General features: G+C 38.1%; 1 protein-coding gene and 1 long non-coding RNA gene across 14 annotated transcripts in view; one reads left to right on the top strand and one right to left on the bottom strand.

The window, feature by feature from the left end:
• Window positions 1–4976: 4976 nt before the first annotated feature.
• CNTN6 (contactin 6) overlaps window positions 4977–21771 on the bottom strand; it is a 143617-nt gene continuing 126822 nt past the window's right edge. For 11 of the 13 annotated variants that reach the window (XM_040568939.1, XM_040568936.1, XM_040568938.1 and 8 more), the window contains 10 exons: window positions 21344–21461; window positions 20339–20497; window positions 20097–20246; window positions 17076–17146; window positions 14076–14310; window positions 13409–13524; window positions 11882–12068; window positions 8482–8594; window positions 6931–7099; window positions 5598–6231 (listed from right to left, as the gene is read on the bottom strand). In XM_040568939.1, the coding sequence (XP_040424873.1) occupies window positions 6131–6231; window positions 6931–7099; window positions 8482–8594; window positions 11882–12068; window positions 13409–13524; window positions 14076–14310; window positions 17076–17146; window positions 20097–20246; window positions 20339–20497; window positions 21344–21461 (1419 nt within the window). In that variant the 3' untranslated portion in view covers window positions 5598–6130. The other 2 variants (XM_040568937.1, XM_040568941.1) reach the window with 2 other exon arrangements.
• On the top strand, window positions 13307–18577 carry LOC121075533. Its single transcript, XR_005823000.1, has 2 exons — window positions 13307–13799; window positions 16950–18577. It is a non-coding gene; the product is annotated as an uncharacterized LOC121075533 (long non-coding RNA).

Below are 21771 nucleotides of genomic sequence, written 5' to 3'. Positions count from 1 at the left end.
AATTGTACCTGTGTAAGAAGGCTTTCAAATAAATTCCAAACTCACTCAAACTGCATAGGCTTTAAATCTACTAAGGGCAGTGGGACAAGTGAAAGATTTGTGTTGTTTCTCTTTAAAATCTCTGGGAGAGCAGGGCTGCAGAATAATGCAATTAAACCACGCTAGCAATGCTCACACACTCTCACACAAAGTTCGTTTCGTGGTTCACGGAGAACTGCAGGAAACGTCCCTCAGCTCAGACCTGCCAGCCCCAGGGTGCTCCTCATCAGGCAATATCCCAGGAGGAAAGGCTGGGCTGGGTATCAAGGATGTGCAGAGGACGGACGGTGAGCTGCAGCTTGGTTGTTTTACAGCTCTGGCAGCTGTAGGACGTTTGCTTCTCCAAACACCCCATTTTTTTTAGAAAAACCCAAACCCAAACATTATTTTATTTTAATTTAATTTAATTTAATTTAATTTAATTTAGTTTAATTTAATTTTATTTTATTATTATTTTATTTTATTATTATTTTATTTTATTTTAATTTAATTTAATTTTATTTTAATTTTATTTCATTTTATTTTATTTATTTTATTTATTTTATTTTACATGCTACCACACTAGTATCCCATGCAAGACTGCTGGCAGAGACCACGGACACATTGCTCAGAAGGGAAAACGTGGGTCACACCAACAGCCTCTGGCAGAGCAGGAGCAGGAGCAGGAGCAGGAGCCAGGCAGCCCAGTGATGAGCCAGTGCCTTGCCTACCCTGGCCCATCGCCCACGCTGTCCGTGGAAAGCTGAATTAACTCAAGTGCAAAATGTCTGGGGACTTGAACATGCCTTGTGACAAACTTGCACAGGGGTCTTCTGGTAGCCCTTTGTGTGTCAGAATTATTCCAGTTCATTCTCTAAGGATAGGAAATGTTTGGAGACATTTTTCAGTACTGAAATATACTGTCGTACATATAATAGGTTAAGCAAAGGAATGATACATAACAGCATTATTAATATGACATTATAATTGCTACATTAGACATATTTTCAAGTACTAAGTGCTAGAAACTGATAAAAGGAAGAAGTTCATATTAAATACATAAATAAATAAATAAAACTAAATGATTGAAGCCATTTAGAGGCCATTATTATACCCTGCTGTCAAAACGTCCAAGTGACCTTTTCTGCATGGTAAATTTCTCCAAGAAAGATTTTATACAAGCTATTTTAATAGCACTGTTCCTCTGCCTCCCCTTCCCTTTCCTCCCTGCCTTCCCCCCTGCCACCCCAAAAAAGACAAAAAAAATCATAGTTTTTGTTTAGATAATGGTCAGAGCAAGAGAAATGCCAAATCCTTATACACACGCTGGAGATGACCAGAGGCATTATATACCAAGCTTTTGCAACCTTGTGAACATTTTTTTAGGTAGAGGGATATTTCTGAATGCCTACGTATGAATGCACGAATGCAAATGTAAAAGAATGGCATTCTTTGACATTTTTCATCCACAAGAATCCCTTGGTAAGTGGCAGCACTCCAGTAATCCACTCACAGTGGCAGAAGACAGCACGCAGACATCATCTCAGTCCGATGGCTGGGGTAGGCTGAGCCACTCCTCGGGATAAATAACGCAAAGACCGCAAGGCTGTGCTCATTTCCGTACTATCTGTGCTTGGAAGTTCTCATATCCTTGTAGCAGAATTTCAGTAGTCCACTGTGAATATTTCAATACCTCAAACCACATTCACCCAAAGGCTCTAGCATGGCCGCATCCACACAGACCCTTGCAAGCTATCCAAGGTTCAAGGTAACCGACATGTAAGAGCGCTGAGATGCCGGTAATGGTGCCTTGGAAATGTAGGAGTGGAGGAAAGGCATCAGGGATATTCAGGGTAAGGCAAGATCTGCCCCCGCTTTTGCCCAGGGAAGAGCAAAGAGCAGCTGGATGTGCGAATTGAAAACTGAATGGATGAAACCTGTGGGGGCGGAGGGAGGGAGGCAGCGCTCCCAGCCATCGGCCCACGGCAGCCCTGCGCCTGCCAAAGCCTCTCCGAGCAGATTAATTCTTGCTTCCACACAGCAAATCATTGTGGGAAATTCTCTGTGACTGCAGTATAGTCAGATATTAATAAAAATCTTTCTTTGCTTTTGCAATGTATTTATACGTAAGTGTGATTTAGAGCTCTGTGTCAAGTCCTCGCTAGCGCCGCATACCAATGACCTGCACAAAACACAGGGTGCTTCTGCACTTCAGGGTAATGCTGATTTAGGGGCTGGTGCAATAGTATACGTGGGCTATTTTATTTAGTTTCTTGGCATTCATATTCAAAAATTGCTCTATGAAGAGGGGGGAGGCATTAAAGAAAGTTTAAATGGTCTTAAATCACAATGAAACATTGCATTTGGAACTAAATGAAACATTTGGATAGACTAAAAATTGCTTTTTTTTCAGGGAGAAATATTTTGTTGATGTATTAAATTTAAAATGAAAATCTCTGACTGTGACTGGTTTTAGATTTTTCTACTTTGCTTAGGTCATCAAAATAAAATAGGCATTACTCTTCCAGCTGTTGGAAAACTTAGCCTTGTCTGTGATTTGGTCCCGTACTCTGACGTGTGGTTCCCAGTACTGGGCACCTCTAGGTGGGGTTGTTTTTTGTCTTTCCTTTCCCTTTTCCATTGTTTTCACTTTGAGTTCTGGTTTTGGGGGGGGTTTATGTATATATATATATATATATTTTTTTTTTTTCCCTGCAACAATGAGTGACAAAACTATTTCATCTTTTTTTTTTTCTTTTCATGAAAGCTGCCAGTTATCTGAACCCTTGCTATTTCAGCACCAGCTGTGTTAATAATATTTTCTAAAGACATTAAATGAAATGATTAGAGTTGGCCACCTGGCCTTTCCTACACCATTCTGCAGTTTGACTAATCCAGCTTGATTCAGGCATCATTTTGCCTTAGTGAAACATCAAAAAAATATGGGGGAATTAAAGAGGAGGTGGACGGGCCTCCACAATTTAGAGGACTTAATTTATTTAGGGACAGTAGGGGGCTATCATCATATCTTTGTTTAAATGTATTATCCTTAAGACTCCTTAGAAGTTGTGATTTAAGCCATTCTACTCTGGTTTGAGTTTTTCAGTGCTAGGCAAATCTACTTTAGGAAGCACGGCAGCAGAACAAAATAGTGAATTAGATCAATTTAAGTTCTGTTTGCTGAAGTAAACATCTCCTAAGGGAAAGAATGAAAAGATTGTTTGCTAAAGTTGCACGTCTCACTTGGTTTTGGTAGCTATGGTGCCAAACATTTGACTCCTGCATGCAGAGGAGAGGAGAACACATAGCCACAATGGTGGAACAAAGCTAAATGATGGACCCTGTCCATCTGGTGGCACACGGCAGCGGATCTGTTAGGAAACATAATGACCATTGATTATCACCTTGATGTTGGTCCATCCTGTGTGAGTGCCTGCACATATACTTCGACTGGCAGTCCCAAGGCAAAACAGTCACTTGGAAATCCACTTGTGCTTCAGCTCTAAGGAAGTTCAACAAGAGAATAGCTTTGCTCAATTAGCAATCTTCCTATTCTTAGGGTTTTCCCTTACTTTAAAAAGGGCTTCTCGCATGGGAATGACAGAACAAGGCTGAGGTAGAAATTAGGAAGTTAAACACGGGAGAATTGAAGAGACTAATCTGAAAAACAACTTCTACAGAGAGAAAAGCACCTTGTAATGAACATTAGTCATGTATACAGAAATGAAAACAAATGTGAAGAAATATTTCATTGTTTATTGTCACTGCAAGGAAAAATGTTTTTACTTCATTAGGGTATTATTAAGATTTTTAAATACCATATCCACTTCTTTCTAAACTGTTCTCTTCTGTTGAAAGCTATGTTAAACCTCTTCCTAATGACTCTTGTGATTAGCATCTTTGTAGAAATCCCAGAGGACAGACTTCTAAAAGTGGCATTATATTTCTAGAGCCTCCCTGTAATTAAGCATCTATCAGGCCTTCTATTCAGCTGCATATGACTGCTCACAAGAAAATCTTTCTTTGCTTGAATGAAAAGAGCTGTTTTGTTTAAACTTAGTGAAAGGATCACATTTATGTTATAAAATATAAGAATCCTAGATTCAGTTTAACTGAAACAAAATGTACCCATTGCATACCGGATACAAAAATTCTGCGAGTGAATTGCAATGGCAGTGACAAGTTGCTCTTAGAGACCTGCTGGGATGCAATGATGCAAAAACCTCTGTCAGAGCTCCACCAGAGGGGTCATCTCTTTGAAAAACATTGTGGAATTCAGTATGAGGATTATTAAATATCACCAGATGTGAGTAATATTTGCCCAAGTTTCTACAATAATTTCTTTAGTCTCTGTAGCCGCAAGAATATGAAACATACTCTTTTGGCTTTGATAGCATCAAAAGAAAAAGCAAACGTTTAACAGTGGGTACAATTCCTAGCGAAACACGTTGTCCTAGGGATTCAATATCCTTTTCATTCTCTGGAGTGCTTAAATCAAAATTGAACATTGTTTCATAAAGCATGCTCTTGCTATGTTTTTATTATTTATGATTTCATTTTATATATGAGTGTGCGGAGTTCTCCCAGGAAGGCAAGCACATGAGTCCTGTCAGTAACCTCAGGTATTGAAGTTTTGGTAACTTCCTATACAACTTCCCATTCTAAGACTCTTTCTGTCTATTTGGCTCCCATACTCATGCACAAGAAATGTGTTTTATTACACTCTTTGGAGAATTATCATGCACAGATGAAACTGCATTTTGCTTACCCATGTGTTTACACAATGCCATCTCCATTTGAGCCCTTTTCAAATGGGAAAAGGGGAGGGAACTTCATTAATTTGTGGTACCAAATGGTTACAAAGGTGAGATAACACATATTTGACAGTGTTGAAAAGAAAATTTACTTCAGAATAAGGTGGGAATGAAAAAGATCACATCATTACAAGGTATCTTTTCATCCCCTACTAGTGATGTGAGACAACAAATACCTTTTATAGGACGCTGTTAAAATACACAGCAGTGTGACTTCACATTTTGAGCTATATCTATCGACTTGAAAGCCATGATCACTGGTGTTTCATTTAACATTCTAATAACTCAATAGATTGAAGGATTTAATTAGATGCTTTTATTTATATTTCAAGATGATGAAAATCAATGGTCTTCTCATTTACCTTCACACCGAGCCCAAAGATGAATCTACACTTCCAGGCTACAGCAAAGAATAACAATACCAGCTGAGAGAGTAACTGAACCTGCTGGAAGACAGATGTATTTCAATCTCCCCTTAAAAAAGGTATTCAGCATCTCTGCTATCTTTGTTGATCAGAACAGTCTTCACAAGACACAGTCCTTTAAAATGTATTTGAGAATATGTATCTCAAATTATAAAAGGTACTGTCCCCTCCAGATCTGGTTCAAGGCTTGCTGATGCCACTGAAAGCTTCTCTATTGAATTCAATGGCTTTGGGTTGGTCCATATGACTCCTTTTATTTAGGTTTCCCTTTTCAGAAGAAAATAGTGTAATACATTTCTTATAATGCATTCTATGTTGTTCCCTGTAATACAAAAAAGAAAAAAAAAAAAGTGCAAAAAGTAAACAACTTTTATTTAATTGAAACTTGCGTGTTTTTTTTTGTTGTTGTTGTTGTTTTGAACAGGTTACAATGAAGAACACAAGATAAATAATGTCCATATCACAACTAATTTCAAGCCTCTTCTCAGTTACAACATCTTGGCATAGGTCTTTCACAAATGTCATACCATTACACTGGAGTTTCAATAAGAATTACTGTTTATAAAAAAAATGAGATCAGTCTCCTTGCAATCTCAAGTTATATTTGGCACCACCCATTTAATTAATGCATATACATTTATCCACGAATTTTTTTTTATCCACGAAAGCTTTTTTTAAATTTATGTAGTATTGATATTTACATTTTCTCAGCAGTATTGATATTAATGTTTTCTTAGTAGTGTACAATCTCTATCTCCCTCCCCAGTCCCCACTGTTTTTCTTTATTGGAAATGTTCGTTCTGGTAAAGTATTAAGATAAAATCTACAGATGGTTTACTTTTAAAAGTCCGTGGCTGAACATTGCTTTAATCATCAAGGGAAAGAGTACTTAAGGACAAAACTCAACAGCAGGATCCCAGATGTCAATGTATAGTGCACTCTTTGGGATAATTTTATTTCTCCAGAGCTTAAACCTGTAAAGACATAAGCATAAAAAAATTTCTGACATAAGTAAATGTCTGTCCAAATATGTATTTCTATGCAGTCTAGCATAACAGTATTCTTTTTCAAACTTTCAAAATGAAACATTAGCCACAAAGGTTATTTCTATTTATTCATTTTCAAGTTGCGGCAGCAATCCCAGGGAGTATGGTTTTGAATCATGTTCCCAGTCTCTACATGAATATCTGCTTTCAGGAGGGTTTTGGTTAGTTTGTTACAAAACTGTGCTGCATTTTGCATGAATAATAAGGTATTCATGCAAGCAGAGGCCAGACCCTGGGTACCCACACCTCAGCCATGGAGCAGAGCTGAGGGGCTCTGTCTTGGCATATGCAGCAGCTCCAGATCTGATGAAAATTTGTGGTGAATATGAAAGCTGAAGCTTTGACTTCAGCTAGAAAGCTTATTTGTCTGTCCTTCCCAATGCATTCCAGGCTAGGGCTCATGGAGGCATACACTAAAGATTAAGATCACACCTAGGTGTTGGAAATTGTTTCTCCACTAACGAACATGATAAAACCAGAGACTAATCTATATTCATTCAGTATTACAAAGCAACGAGAGGGAAGTCACCTACTGTAACAAAAAGTCTGTTAATCCTTTGTACTTAGAGGCACACACATTTCTTATTATGCAATAATATTCAGAGAAGGATAAAAATTCTCACATACTTGATATTTTTGGAATCCTAATTTCCTCGCTGCTACTGCCATCCCCACCATCACTGACTGTTCTTATTTCTATGAGATAATCTTCTTCAAATGGGACCAGAAGTTCAGCTGAAGTGTTGTTTGTCTCCAGTATATGAGTTTTGCTGTGTCTGTTTTGTCTGTACAAAATCTCAATAAAAAGGGGTTAGAAAACAAGAGTTACTTGATTTATTTAAGTTTTAATGGATTTTTTTTAAATGGCTGAGAATACCTTCTGTCATGTCCCAAACTTTTCAGAATTCTGTTAGCACCCTGCAGAGTATTAAATTCCATTAGAAAAACATTTTTAAAAGTTCAAGAAAGGACAGAAGTTTGGATAGTAGCACCTGGGTTTCCACTTAGGAAGCGTTTTTCTGCAACTAAATGTGAGGGATTCAGGGACTGCTTGTGTATGCGTCTTTTCACTGAGGTGTCTCTGGGCCATGGTGTGGACTGGCCACCCTGGCCCCATGCCCAAGTGCTCTGGGGAGTTTGGATGGGGATCCCGCAGACTATGATCAGCTTTGTCCTCCAAGAAGCCTTTCTTCCTTGCTAGCAATCTCGTGAAGACAAGCTTTTAATATATTTATGCTAAAAAGAGCAACTGAAGAGCAAAGCAGAAATAGAGTTAACAGGGATCATACAATAAATACGCAGTGAGCACTTAAAGCACTCTTTCCACATCAAAATGTAATAGGAAAGTGTAGCCTGGAAGCAGGTATGTTAGACACAAAGGAAAAGAGCTTAACAGACTAGTTTTAATGTTTTTCCCAGTGTGTGGAGCTACTCAAGCACACTCACTAGAATCTAAAAGGATATGATCTCAAGAAAGATTGCAAGGTGGATTTTTTAATATTTTTTTTCTATCCTTTTTCTCCCTGGGCATAAATAACTCTGCATAGACACTAAAATGCTGAGCAATGCAAGGATCTTGATCCTAGGAACTGTTCCTCATGTAAGTGCTCTCCACAACCATTTTTACCATCCTTCAGGAATAAAAAAGTCTTTCCTGAAGTCTTTTGGGGTCAGAGGCACTGCAAACAAACTTTAAACTAAATTTTACTTTCCTTAAAAAATAGATTTATAGAAGTGCTTTTTACTTCACTCACATTGATCTTTATGTGAGTGTCTTCCTATCTATTTTCAAAGATACATTTATGAATTGTCAGAGAGTGAGGACTTTCAAATGTATTTTATGCCTCTTTAATTCTTAAGAGACTGTTCTCTATTTCTTACAAATGTGTGAAGCTCTTGCCAAAAAAGATGTGAATGCAAGAATCTGATACAAGTAAGATTACAAGGGAAATGGGATGAGAGTTCCAGTGCTAGGGACAGGATACCCCTGTGTTGGGATAAAGGCATCCTACTCTGAATGAGATATTCTTCCATGTTTTGTATAAATGTCAGCCAACCATCCCAATAACTCCAGAAAAACCACCTTTTTCCAGGTAATGAATAGTCAAATTTCAACAAGTCACTTTTTGCTCTTTTATAATAAATGAGTATGATTAATGAGATAAAGCAATGACTTACTTTGTAGCCTAGTACTTCTGATTCATTCTCCATTGTTTTTACATGCTCCCAGTTCAAGCAGATTTTGGAATTTGTCAGTTTCCAGGCGATATTTGCCGGGGGTTGACTTGGTGCTTTAAAAAAAAGATGATGATAATCACAAGATACAACTGAATATTAATTTGCATAGTGTAATTGAATGAGCCGCTGACATGGAAGTAGCAAATGCATGGCTGATTCAAGTCTAAAAGAGTAAAAAATATTTTCCAGTCCATCATTGCTCTCATATTAGTCAGAATAAAGATCTATTCATAGCACAAAACCACTTACTGTGAGTTCATTTTGAAAATTAGGAAAAGCCTGACAATGTCTGACAGTTCAAGTTACATTTGATAGATTTTGTTTAAGCATTATGTTGTTCCTATCTATATTGTAATGGACTAGAGAATGTTTTGCTGAATGGAATTCAGGGAAAAAAAAAAAAAAAGCTAAAGCTAAGAGCAGAATACAAAAAGCTAGATTTTCATCAGCCATGAGTGCAGGTTACAAAGAGTTACACATTAAAGTCTCCATGTGATCCATCATGAAACGTTGCAGGATTTTATAAATTCTCAGCATAATAGGCTGAGAGTAGATTTTCAAAGGCTTTTTATGCCTAAGTGCCAGGACTTTGAAAATTTGCCTACATGTGACAGAAATTGAATCCTGTGAGAACATGTGAAGTTGAAACTGTGCCTTTGAGCTAACACTGTCTCATATTTAGAACAACACATTATCTCCATCTCCATGGTATGTCCTACTGGACCCTGCCTGGGAGGACAGTGCTGGAGGTATTAGAGGAAATAGGGACTTGAATAAAATTAAGAAAAGAGAGGAGAGATCTGGAGAAATAGGGCTTCTGGGTTGTGAGTATCCCAGACCTGACTTTAAAATGTTAAACTTCTAGGATACTTCATGTCTCCCTGCAGTTTCTACATATTGATGACTAGCATACGTAGCTTAGAAGGCACTGTTGATTTGGTAATACAGCATAATCTATTCCATTTCCCACAGAGAGAGAATAAATTGATTGTGTCTGTTATATTTGTCTGCTTCCTGACTATGGAGAAGCTTAATCCATCGTGCTGGTAGGGAAAGGAGGTGTTAGTGGGCCACCCAGGTGAATCTAAGCAGGTATCCTTCCAGGAGCCATAAGTCAGTGCTGGATAAATATTCATTTTTGAAGGTGTTTAAATGCATTCATATGCGTAAAACAAAAAATTTACTTTTTTTTTTTAAAAAAAAAAAAAAAAAAAAAAAAAAAAAACAAAAACAAACAACTTCCTTGCTGCTTTCAGCAGATATTTTAGATAAGGAATTCAATCACAAGATATTCACAAGAGGCAAAGGACGCCAAACTCTTCATTTATTGAGTACTTTCAAAAGTCCTGGAAGCCCTCAAATATCGTTCAATATCCACATAGTACTTAAAGCCACTTTAATTCATAGACTTTGGGCTGAAAAACCACCACTGCATGACTTCCTAAAAAAAATTATCTGTTTTTCCTCTACAGACCAAGAACCAGAATAGGCAGCAATGGATAGTGCTTCTGGTCCTTTCCAACCTAAATGATTCTATGAAGCAAAACATGGTGAACAATTCCTTAGATCTAAGATGTCTGATCCTTTCCACAACTAACTTCTTAGAATCAACATTGTCAAGAACAATTCATAGTCCTAAGTATGTGTTTAAGTTTATTAATTTAATGAAGTTACTCTCATGTTGTAGGTAACACATTTTTTGTTGTTGTTCTGAGTCTAGGTTTATACTTGCAACTTATTTCTAATATCTACATCTACTGAGGTATGTATTTGTAAAGAAAGAGAAAAAGCGATGAAATCTCTGAAAACCATGACATATAAATAAAGAAACAGAAGAGCTGAGCCTCATAACTGTTTTTAGTGGGAGCAGTACGCTCACGGAAGGAGGACATAATTTCTACTTTCCTAAGAAGTAGTAAACTCAAACCAGAATATCAACTTAGACCTTAAATTGATCTTAGACAAGTAAGCTCCAATCAGAATTGCACCTATTTGGCAGAAGGCCTATTTTAATTTTGAGTTTTGCTTAGTCCATACAATAATGCCATGCACAGAACATTTTAGGAACCTTTGGCAATGAATACAAAGACAGAGCTCTTAGCTTGAAGCTAAAGCTCCCACTGTAGATGTACATTGTTTATATTCTCTTGATGTATTACCTCTTCCCATATTGAAAGTGCCTGCATCTTTCAGAAACGAGAGCTTAAAAATTTAATATATGTTTTTAAATATTAAATGGGTTATTTGGACTTTAATTTTTAAATGAACCATTAGCACCATCCTGAGTTTGACAGAAGATGAAGACAATGTAAAGCAAAAGCAAATTCATTCCCTATATGTCCTGTCTCTTGACTGCTGTGTCTTTATTTTTTCTGTCATACAAATATACATACAAATATAGAGAATCATTTCCAGAGATTAGTTCATTTTCCATTAGGAAGTTGTCTGTGAGAAGAATTTAGGGCATATGGGTACATAACAGATTACCAAAATTTTCTATTTTATGATTATTTTGCTCTTAGTGAGCGTTTACTTTACAGGTTCAATCATGTAGAACAGTGCTCAGAACTTCCCTATTATCTTGGAGGATGGCCCCTTGAAATCATAGGTTTCATGAAGTTGTTTCTCATGAGTAGAGTAGCATATGTTTTTGCTTCTAATTGCAGGAAATTTAAACAATTACTCACTAAATAGTATTTATGTGAATGTATCACATACGCTACTGTCTGTACTGCACAATTTAGAGATCTCAGAAAAGCATCTTGAGAATTTAAGAGTTTTCTTTAAAAAAAAAAAAAAAAGCTATATTCCCGTACCCAAATCTGTGGTTTGACCTGTGAAATATCTTTCCTTTATTGACTCTCCATCTCATTTGAAATCTCGTGAAAGCAAGTGCCACACTGCTGCAATTCAAAAGGAAATCCTTCCTAATAGTTGCTACACTGGAGGAACACAAACACCTCTGTTATCTAGTTTTGCAAGTGTAGAGAATTACCTTAGTACATACACATAACAAACCTAGAACCTCTCCTATGAAGACAGGCTGAGGGGGTTGGGGTTGTTCAGTCTGGAGAAGAGAAGACTCTAGAGATACCCTACAGTGGCCTTCCGGTACCTAAAGGGGGCTTACAGTCCGAGTAAACTCAGTGGTGACCACAAAATTGTTATCAGGGAAGAGAGGAAGAAATTTTTTACTCACAGATTTCATTGCTTCATTTGATGAAGAAATTTGGGATCCCATTGATATTGCAACATTTAGCAGAGCTGGTCACGGTAAGCTGAAATGTCACTATCCCACTTGGGAGCTTGCAACATTTGTTGTACAAAATTAAATACTCACGTGACTTTTTAGTAGTGACATTTACTGGGGTGCTGGAGGGCCCTGTCCCTGCCGTGTTGTAAGCCCGAACTGTTGCAAAATACACTGTGTTAGCCTTTAGTCCTGTGATATTTTTGGCTGTTACATTCCCATTGACTCTGACTTTACCAGCTGTGCTTTCCTTGGGATCATCGGTCCAATACAAAACCTGGAAAGCCAAAACAAAGAAAAGGCAATTTGTTGTTTTAAATCAATTAAGGAATTGGCTGGGAAGCAGACACGCTGACAATGAAAATTTCAAGGAATACAGGACTTTTCATATTCAAAACTCGCAGGAAAGAAAACCAAGCATGAATATTTAAAGAGAAGGAATAAAATTTGAGAGACAGAATACCAATTAAGAAAGCAAATCAAATCCTTAGCTTTATAGATGTCCAAAAGGAAAACTTTGATAACGTGAGAAATTTTAAAAGCTTGCTTGGTTTTATGGTTTGAACATACTTGAAAAAAATTTTAAATGATACAAAGAAATATTTATCTCAATCACCTAAGAGGATTTTCATTATTTTGTATTCTGCTTCTAATTTTGATTTTTAGCATTTGATTTTGGAAGGTTTGTGTGTTGTATGTGCCTCCTACTACCTTGCTTTATACATTTGTAATGAAAGCAGAGAACTTAAAGTATTTCTGACTTGGTTTAACCTTGCTTTATTTTATCTACAAAAGATTCACTGTGCAAATAAAATGCCCAGGAATCATATCATATATGAGATTACTTTGAAGTACTCCAGCTAGAAATATAAAAATTCCACCACTCCCCCATGCTCTGGAGGCACTGCTGCCCTGTCCTGGGGATGTCAGATGCAGCTAACCCTGGGGCTCTGTTCCCACTCGGTGCTGGAGACCTGAGAGAAGCCAAAGGCAGGGTGAGTGCCACCGGGGCCTGGCAGCATCCATGTGCCCCTGCAGCTCCCCCATCTCAGCCCCTGAAATGCCTGTTGCTGGATCTGGCCCTGGGCTCATGCCATTATGCCAGCGGTGCACCCCAGTGCACAGGGCAAGCGGCCTGTCACTTACTAGTACATGAGCAGCTGCTCACTACAAACAGAAGTGAGAAGCCCAAAGCCTTTCAAATATGCCACAGCAGAAGCTTTGGATGGTAATGATGTGCATGTTCTTCTGTGAGAGATGCTGTGGGTCATGTGCATGTCCCCTAAAGATCAACTGCCCCGTCGCGCTCAGGCAGTGTTACAGCTGTCTGAAGAGGGAGGATCAACCTTGTTTTATGGAATCAAGCACAAGTCATTTTATAGTGGTCATCACAAATAATTAAACTTGAAGTTTTAATTTACATTACAAAAAAAAGCTGGGACAGAACTATAGTCTGGGTCTATAAATGCTTGTGATTATCTCAGGTGAAATGTTGCTAATGAGAGTCAGGTGAAGAGCTCCATTAACTGCTGACTTGGCAGTGAGGGAAGAGGAATCAGAATATGAATGTGGCTGGGAAGGGGATTTCTGTAAGGTGCCCAGCACCAGCTGCCTCACCTCATAGCCCAACACCCTGCCCGTGAGCCTGTTCCATGCGATGGGCTGCCAGGAGACCTCCACCTCTGCCGCCGAAATGCTCAGTGCCGAAGTCCCTGCTGGTGCTATCTGTGGCTCTGGGTCATGGGAGAAAACAAAGCCAGTGGAAAAATTGTGGTATTAAAAGGGTGTTGTCTCAGAAACTTAAAGAGATTGAAGAAAAAAAGACAAGATTTTTGGTGGAAGCCTCAGGCAGAGGCTCAAGAACGCTGGTATGAATCCCTAGCTTTGCTGCCCGTTTACTGTGGAGCACCAGCAAAATTGTAATTTTTCAAAATTGATCATAACCTGTGATCTGGGACAGATTTTTAGGGAAGGTCAGCTGCACAGAGTGATCTGGTCCCTCTAACAGGTAAACTGTTTTCAATGTCTCCTGTTTTTTCCCAGCCCACTCAGTGGGAGCTCCCCGGGGAAAAGTCTGTTGAAACATGCCATCTACTTAAAGCAGTTATGAAAAACTGTCCCTTGCTTTTGTTCACTTCATTTTCCCATTCTCTGTCTTGTGTCTCTTGAAAACCTGCAACGAGCAGCTTTGAGCTAAATTCTGACTATCCCTATAGGGGTCTGAATTATCATACCTGGGATCTATGGACTTTACACAGTCAGCAATAGGAGTAATGTGCTTTACCATCTTCTCCTGAGTAGACAATGGATATGGAGCTCAGGGTCCCTTCTCCTTCGTTGTTGTAGACACCAACTTTCACTTCAAAAGGAGACAGAGGTGTAATGCTTTCATTCCTATAAATGTATTTGCTTGCTTCTACTGAAGCCACCACTGCTTTTGTCCAGGTTGTTGAGCCAAGAGGACGAAACATAATGATGTAGCCAAAACCTTCCCCATTCTGCAGTTCTTCTGGAACTGGCTGTAGTGACAAGGCAGTCAGTCAATAAGCATTTGCAAGTATACACTCTTTTAATTGAATCTTCATTCTCTCAGTATATTTTAGTAGCATTGATTCAGTTGACTGTGCCTTAGAGAAGATAATAATGTTTGTTCCATCAGTCAATGTAATATTGAAATAAAAATCAAAATAATAAATCTATTGAGGCAATCAATTTAGAAACAAAAGATCTGATCAGCTCCATTAAAGTTATTCTCTTCCAGGCATGAAGTTTTCAAAATTAAAAGCATTTCATTCAGCACAGGTTGTAACTGATATTTTTTTTCCCCCAAGGGGTGTAGGAATGCTAATTTTAAAGAAATTATTTTAAAAGAAAGAAAGAGTTGGGAAAGGAGCAAATGTGTGTATATAGAAGTGCATGTCAGCTGTATAATTGCCTGTGCATGTGTACAGCACTTACATATTTTTTAGCACGAGTGAGAGTCTTGAGTGCATGAACATTTTCTTGTTTAAGTTTGTTTAGAACAGAAATGTTATTGCAAGTCAACATGATAAAATTAAGGCTTCTATTAATAAAATCTCATGTCAAGATATGTATTAATGACTCATACCGAACAGGCAATTACATCCACACTATATTTTTTTTTTTCTTGGGAAAAACACTTCTACATTGGTTTCTCAAAGCAAGAGAACATTTGCGAAACAAGAAAAGATCAGTAGTACATAGAGGAGTACATAGCTTTTATCAGCAAAACTTCATTTATATTAGATGCTTGCATCAAAGCCAGGTGCAAGGAAAAACAGCTATGAAAAATGGTGCAGAAACAGAGTGAAAAACAAAGGGGCAGAACTGCAGCTCCCGCAATGGTTCCTGGCTCCAAACTTTTCCCCTGTAGAGGAGCTATCAGGAGCACTAACAGTCTGAGAAGGTGGGAGGTAAAAAAAAAAAAAAAAAAAAAAAAATAGAATACATCAGCAGATTTCAGGGCACTGAATGTATTCTTTCTTTCCTTCTAATTTAATAGTAAGATATTTATCAAATTATAACCCTGATCTGACATATATAACAAATGTTGTCATTCTTTAAGTGTTTTACAAACATTAATTCCCCAATCTACCTCCTTCTATTTCTTATCCAGTCCCGAGAGAGTTAAGCGTGAGAGATGAGGGTGCACTGGGGATTTATAAGAGTTCAAGCTACTTTCTAGAGCATTTAATTTGTTTTTGAGGCTTCTGTGACCTCAGATTTAATCAAGATGTTTAGTGGGTTCATCACAGAAAGCTGGAGAGCCTAGTTCAGTGTTGTTAGCTTGGCATAATTAGTATTTCTTCTGACTATTTTTCAGGACACACTATGAAGTCCAACAGGATAATTTGATTGAGATCTCTCAGGTTGTTTTTCAATTTTCATGTTCTGCTCCCAAAGAGTAGATCAGTAGAGGAGAAAATGATAGAAAACAGTGAAAGATGCATATGAAGGAAAATTCAGTTCAGTAAAAGTGAAGTTTCACTCTATTTGGAGCATGCAAAGGGGAAAGCATTGGTAGTATTATTTATCTTGTTGGGAGTTTTTCTTTTGATCTCATTTTTTTCTGTCACTTCCCTTCCTCCCTCAAAAGGTTGGTTAAATGGCAAAGTTATCAGCATACAGGACAACACAGGTAACTCACTTAGCTGATAAATAACATTACTTGTAGTTTAAATTAATCTCTTTTCCTTTCTTTTAAACCATATACATGAGCTTGGCTATTTCTCTGGAAAAAGAATGAAGTCAGGGGAAAGGGGAGACTGCTTTCCTTGCTTAAGCTGAACTAGAAGTATTTATTATTATTATTATTTAATTGAATAAATATTTTCCATGACTTATGAAGGGAGCACTGTGCTTTTGAAGCCCTGGTCCAAATTAAAGACTAAACAGAGATTGTGTGCAGGCTCTTGAGATATTCACACCTGTCCGTAGGATGGGTAAGGCTGCCTGGGCTCTGCCCCACAGGCTGGGTGATGCTGACAGCCTGGGACAGCTCCTGCTGTAGCCAGTTGTCTTCAGAGCCAGGTGAGATGTTTATCTAGGTGAGTCACATGCATTTTTCAGCAGCAATGAAAAACCCTCAGTTTTTCCACTGACCAGCACAGGTGGACACTGTGTTTTGGTCAGTTTTTCCATGGGGGCTGGAGCAGCTGCCCATCACTGCAGAGGCTTTGCATGAGGCTGCCTGCCTTCGTCGTGGTGCCTGCAGAGATGCAGATGGGTAGCTGGAGAAGGAAGGCTACTTCTCACAACACTTGCTCTCTGCAATGACCTGTGCTCACTCATTGCAACTTGTAGTATGGTATTAATAGTTCTGAAATTGCATATTCTCTCCTCTTGCTGGAGCGTTGGAGAATTAAAGGGCTCATCTCCTTTAATGCATAATAGGATATGTCTTGTCAGCATAGAGTTCCAGAATGAAAAACATGTAAACAAAAGTATGAAAAATGTTAATGCAGAAAATGGCCAAGCAGATTAGTGTGTTAAGTACATCCTGTACAATGGAGATAAGAGGGTTATACAGACTTCTAAACATCTTTATAACATGCCTCTTAAACTGTTTATTTTTATAAATGGTTTGCTATAACACAAGAAAACTTGCTGTGCATCTTACAGACTGTTTTCTCTCCAGATGCAGGATGAAATCCAGGCTCAGCCCGAGCCAGTGACTGAAAGCCTCTGGATTTCAGCAGGGCTGTGATTTCACCCATAGACTTTTCCCCATTAGACAGCTTAGGTTAATTGAGCTAACAATTACCTCCCATGTGATGACCAGCTCGGAACGGCTCCCTCCTCCTCCACTGATGTTTGTTGGTGCCACCACAGGAACTGGAGAACAAGAGACATCGGCGCTTGCAGCAACCCCCTGCTGCTGCCTCGTCCACTGCAAGATTAAAGGGTTTCCTCCCAGATCCTCTCACATGCAGCTACTCTGCCTTTCAACACGTAGAACAGTGACTACCTTATATAACGGTACATTTTAAATGAACTGAAATTATGTTTACACATTTTCAAGTTTCTAAGGCTGAAGCCACAGATGTATTTGATACATGAGTACCCTGGTTCAAAAAATTAATTAAAGAAGCTAGTAGCATCAAGTATCTGACATTATTATGCCTCATCAACTAATTGGCAAAATGATGTTCCATTCAGACTGTAGCTGCAACACTACTGATTTACTAATTATGCATTTGTTCAGTAAACATGTTGTTGGAGCAATATATTAATTTTTTTTAATTGGCTGTATGCTTTGCTTAGGAAATTCAAAAGTCGTAATTTTTCTCCTCCCAAGACAGCAAGTGGCCAGAAGTGCATTGATTAGAACTTGATTTCCCCAGCATTACTCCAGGTGTATGGCCCCATAGGTCCATAGTCAAGGTCAAATAACATGCTGGTGCTGCAGGCTGAAGGGGCTTCTCAACTGTCAAATGGCTCTTGGTGGAGAGGCAAGGAAAATAACAGTATTTCCTGTTTCTTGCTCCATATTTCAGGAAACATGCTCACCCCATTAGCCTATAAATATTTCTACTTCTGGGGAACTGGGTTGTGGTATAATGGGGGGGATTTAAAGAAGTTTTTTTCCTATTATATAATTTGCCATAAATTTACTTGCAAGGATGATGTCATGTTTTTTTCTGTTGCTGGAGGAGCATGAACAAAAAAAAAAGACAACTCTGTAACTTACAGATCCCCGAAATATATATGAGAGCATTCATTCTCTTTGCCATCTCCAGACATTTGCTACTATTTCTACAAGTTTCAAGATTGTTTTTTTGTTCCCTTCATTCAGCTTCTACTGCCTAAAAGTTGGATGTGTCAAGACAGGGCTGAAAACAGGGTCAGAAATGGGCAGGACAGTTATATCTCAGAAGTTTTTTTCAGAGATTTTGGCAAGTTCTGCCATGACTGCCTGCCCTTCCCTATGTTTTTCTTCCAGTGTTGGTACAGCTGCAGCAGTAACAATAAAGGCAATAGCCCTCCATGCTCACAGAAATTTGTGTGAATCAGCTGTCACTTCTACATTCAAACTCACATCTAAATCTTTATCTGACTCCATTCTCTCTAGAAATGTGGAAATTTAAAGATAATTTTGTTTTGCAGTCAGAAAAGTAAATGAAAGTACAAATGGACTAAGCTCTTTTTTTTCTTTTTTTTTTTTTTGAGAGTTTAGCATAGGTATTTAGTTTTATCACTCACAATCCATGTCTTTGTGCACATCAGAGGTAAATAATCTAAGACTGAAAAGAACATTAAAGAAAGGAAAAATAACAAAACAGATTTTCAAGCCTACTACTTCACTGTTTCATGAACCAGCTGATGCTCAATTAGTTCATGTGTTAAATGTGTTCAGTACTTAATACGTTTACATGGGAAAAAATTTTGTCCTACTGCTCAGCAGAGCCTCAACCAGGTCATAGTTGAGAAACAGACAAAAATTTACAGTTGAGTGCACCAACAGAGGCTCATTTAATTCTCAGCTCTATTTTAATGAAATGAACAGTGGCTCATTTGCATCCGCAAATCTACTAATGCTCAGAGTTTAGCTGGCAAAATAACTATTAAAACAGCTAAGTTCATGTTCATCCTTCACTGCCAGTCTTTGCTCTCCTCACTTCAATGATGCATTCAGTTTTCTATGCTGATAAAAATTAAAGACAATCCTTTATTTCTCCCAGTGCATAGCAATGCTTTGCAGCAGAATGTTTGACAGCAGTGAAGGGGTTAAATTACTAAAATCTAAAGTGAGTCTTTCTGTTTGTTTTGGTGAACAAAAATTGGGCAATACTGTAAGGAAATAATGTTATTATTATGCTACTGCCATGGTAAATATTATTAATTTTATTGTTTCTTTCTAGCTGTAGCCTTGTGAATCCTCCCAATACTGTATTTTGAGTTCTGTCTTGAAATGCAGTTTGCCAAACTTCAGAGCACAGCAAATGAGATAAAAGGAGAGGAGAAAGTGGACTGTAAAACCTGCTTCCCTTTCCATCCTATAAATGCTGATTTTATATGTGGGAGAGAGTTGATGAGCAGGGGGCTGAGAGAAACATAAAAACAAAGCAAAGGTTTGGACTTCAAATAAATTGTACCAAACAGAGAAGGTCAAAGGACTGACAGTGGTGGTCATCCAAGAATGAGCCTTCTTCCCATGAGGTTCCAAGTCCCGGCAGATAAATGTGTAAAGGTTAGACAGACTGATAGCAAGGATCCTGTCCTGGAGTCAGTGGAAGCTATTAGCTTCACTGGGGTTTGGATGTTGTAATTTATTTCCTCCAGTTAAAGCCAATATCCTGTCCCTACCGACGCTCAGATATCAAACAACCTCTGCAGCAAAGCTTTGTGCTTGTGCTAGGATATGCCAGAGAGCTGGCTTTATCATTTTCTATTCAAGTCCCGGAGCAGTGTATAAATGTAGTTATAATTGGAAGAAAACAAAAGTTGCTCCACAATTGCTAGAATCAAAGTTTGTGTTCAGGCATGGGGATTTTTGGGGACATAACAAAGTATGGGCCAGCTCCAGCCTTTTTTGCTGGCCCAGGTGATCTTGAACTGGAGAGAAAAGCATGGGGTAATTCTAAGTCATGTTCAAGCATCCCTCGCATCAAGTATTGCAGGTGTGCTGTCAAGAAGACATAGGAGCCACAAGTTAAAATGTCAGACAAATATATAAGTAACCCTGCAAGAGAGAGACTCTGCTGCCACAGACCTTTCACATTGGGGAACTGGCAGTGTGTCCATGTGGAAAAAAAAAAAAAAATAGGAGAAACCAGGGACTTACCTGCTGCTTTGGTTTTCAGTAGAGCTGATGGTCTGCTTGGTTCCCCAATTCCAACGCTGTTGCTGGCAACCACACGAAACTCATACTCAACCCAAGGGCTTAAGTCAACCACTGTTGCTTTGTGAGTCCTGCCATTAAGGACTTCAGGAACTAAAAGTAAGACAAATATGTCAATGAAAATGTATTTTTGGAGTAATTAATGGTATATGCAAAAAATACAAGACAACTCTCAAATTGCTCACCTGTTGGAACTGACTGCCATCCAACTGAGAAAGCAGTCCTTGTCTGAACACTGTAGATCTGGACTGGACTATTATTATCTATTCCAGACTTCCAGGATAACACAGCAGTAGTGCTAGAAATATGTTCGACTTTAACATCCTCTGGTGGACCTGGGGGGCCTAATTTGAAAATAATTTTAAGACAAATGTATTTAAAAAAAAAAAAAAGACTGATTGCTGGACTGAGTTGTGCAACTCTTACTTACTCAAGGCAGTGGCATTATTCATGAAGATGCATTTTCATAAAATTAGCGCAATCTCTAAATAATGGCTTCATGTCTGTATTACTTTTTTTTTTTTTTTAATTAATGGGGGTTTTAAGTCAGCAAAAAATAATGTTTTCATGTTACCAATAAGAAAAATAAAAACAAGGGAATTATAGATATAATAATAATATTTTTTATAGAGAGAGAGACTGATAAAGTTTCCCAGTGTGTCTTTCATTGAACCATACAACATCTATAGAGTTCCTATTGAATTTAATGAAAACCAAGGAACCAAGGTTCAGCAAAAATGCAAGATGGTGCTTTATACAGATTTCTGATATCTGTTAGGGGTTACAGGATCTGCTCCCATCACAGCATTTCTCTTGCTGCTGGCAGTAAAAGGATTAGCAAAAACCTCAATCTTATCACTTAGTAGATCTAGAAAATGATCTTTCATATTATCTCCAAAGAGTGGAAAGGGGTCTGGTCTTTTGATTTTTCCAGCCTGCACTGTGACCCAGAGATGCCCAGCAATGGTAGGTGACACCATTCCGCTGAAAGAAGAGGCCGTCCTGTCCTACCATGTTGAGCTCCAAGGCAAGAAAAACTTACCTTCAAAAAAGGCTATGGCACAATTGTACAGATCTCCCATTGTGTAACTGAAATGTTGCATCATCATCCTAGGACTTTTTAAACAACAGCTGATGTTAATAAATACTAATTCCTCCAGAGGATATAAAATCTACATTAGCAGACATACCTCTTACAATTATATCTACTGCTGCAGATTGACTGTCTAAAGTTGTTTGTACCATGCACACATATTTCCCAGAATGATGTAGCTGAATATTTCTTATCATCAAATCCCCAACAGATTCCTGGAGATGCAAAGAAAGTAAACTAATCACTCACAACATGCCTTCCATACTGGACATTTTTATAAATTGCTCAATATTAATAAAAAAATTCAGCTTTTAAATTAAAATATTCATAGCTATCATCAGTTTCTTTCATGCAGACATTTTTATTATGGCTTCACAAATAACTCAAGTGCCTTTATGAAATTTAAGAAAGAAAAATAAATGGTTGCAGTCCTTGTAAAGAAAAAATGATTTGCCATGCATATCAATAGCGATGGAAGAATTATGAAAAATGCTTATGTGGTCTAAAGACTGTGGCAAGTAGTTT

The sequence above is a fragment of the Cygnus olor genome, chromosome 10 (assembly GCF_009769625.2).
Source record: "Cygnus olor isolate bCygOlo1 chromosome 10, bCygOlo1.pri.v2, whole genome shotgun sequence".
Lineage (NCBI taxonomy): Eukaryota > Metazoa > Chordata > Aves > Anseriformes > Anatidae > Cygnus > Cygnus olor.
This window is presented reverse-complemented; position numbering and strand designations above follow the sequence as displayed.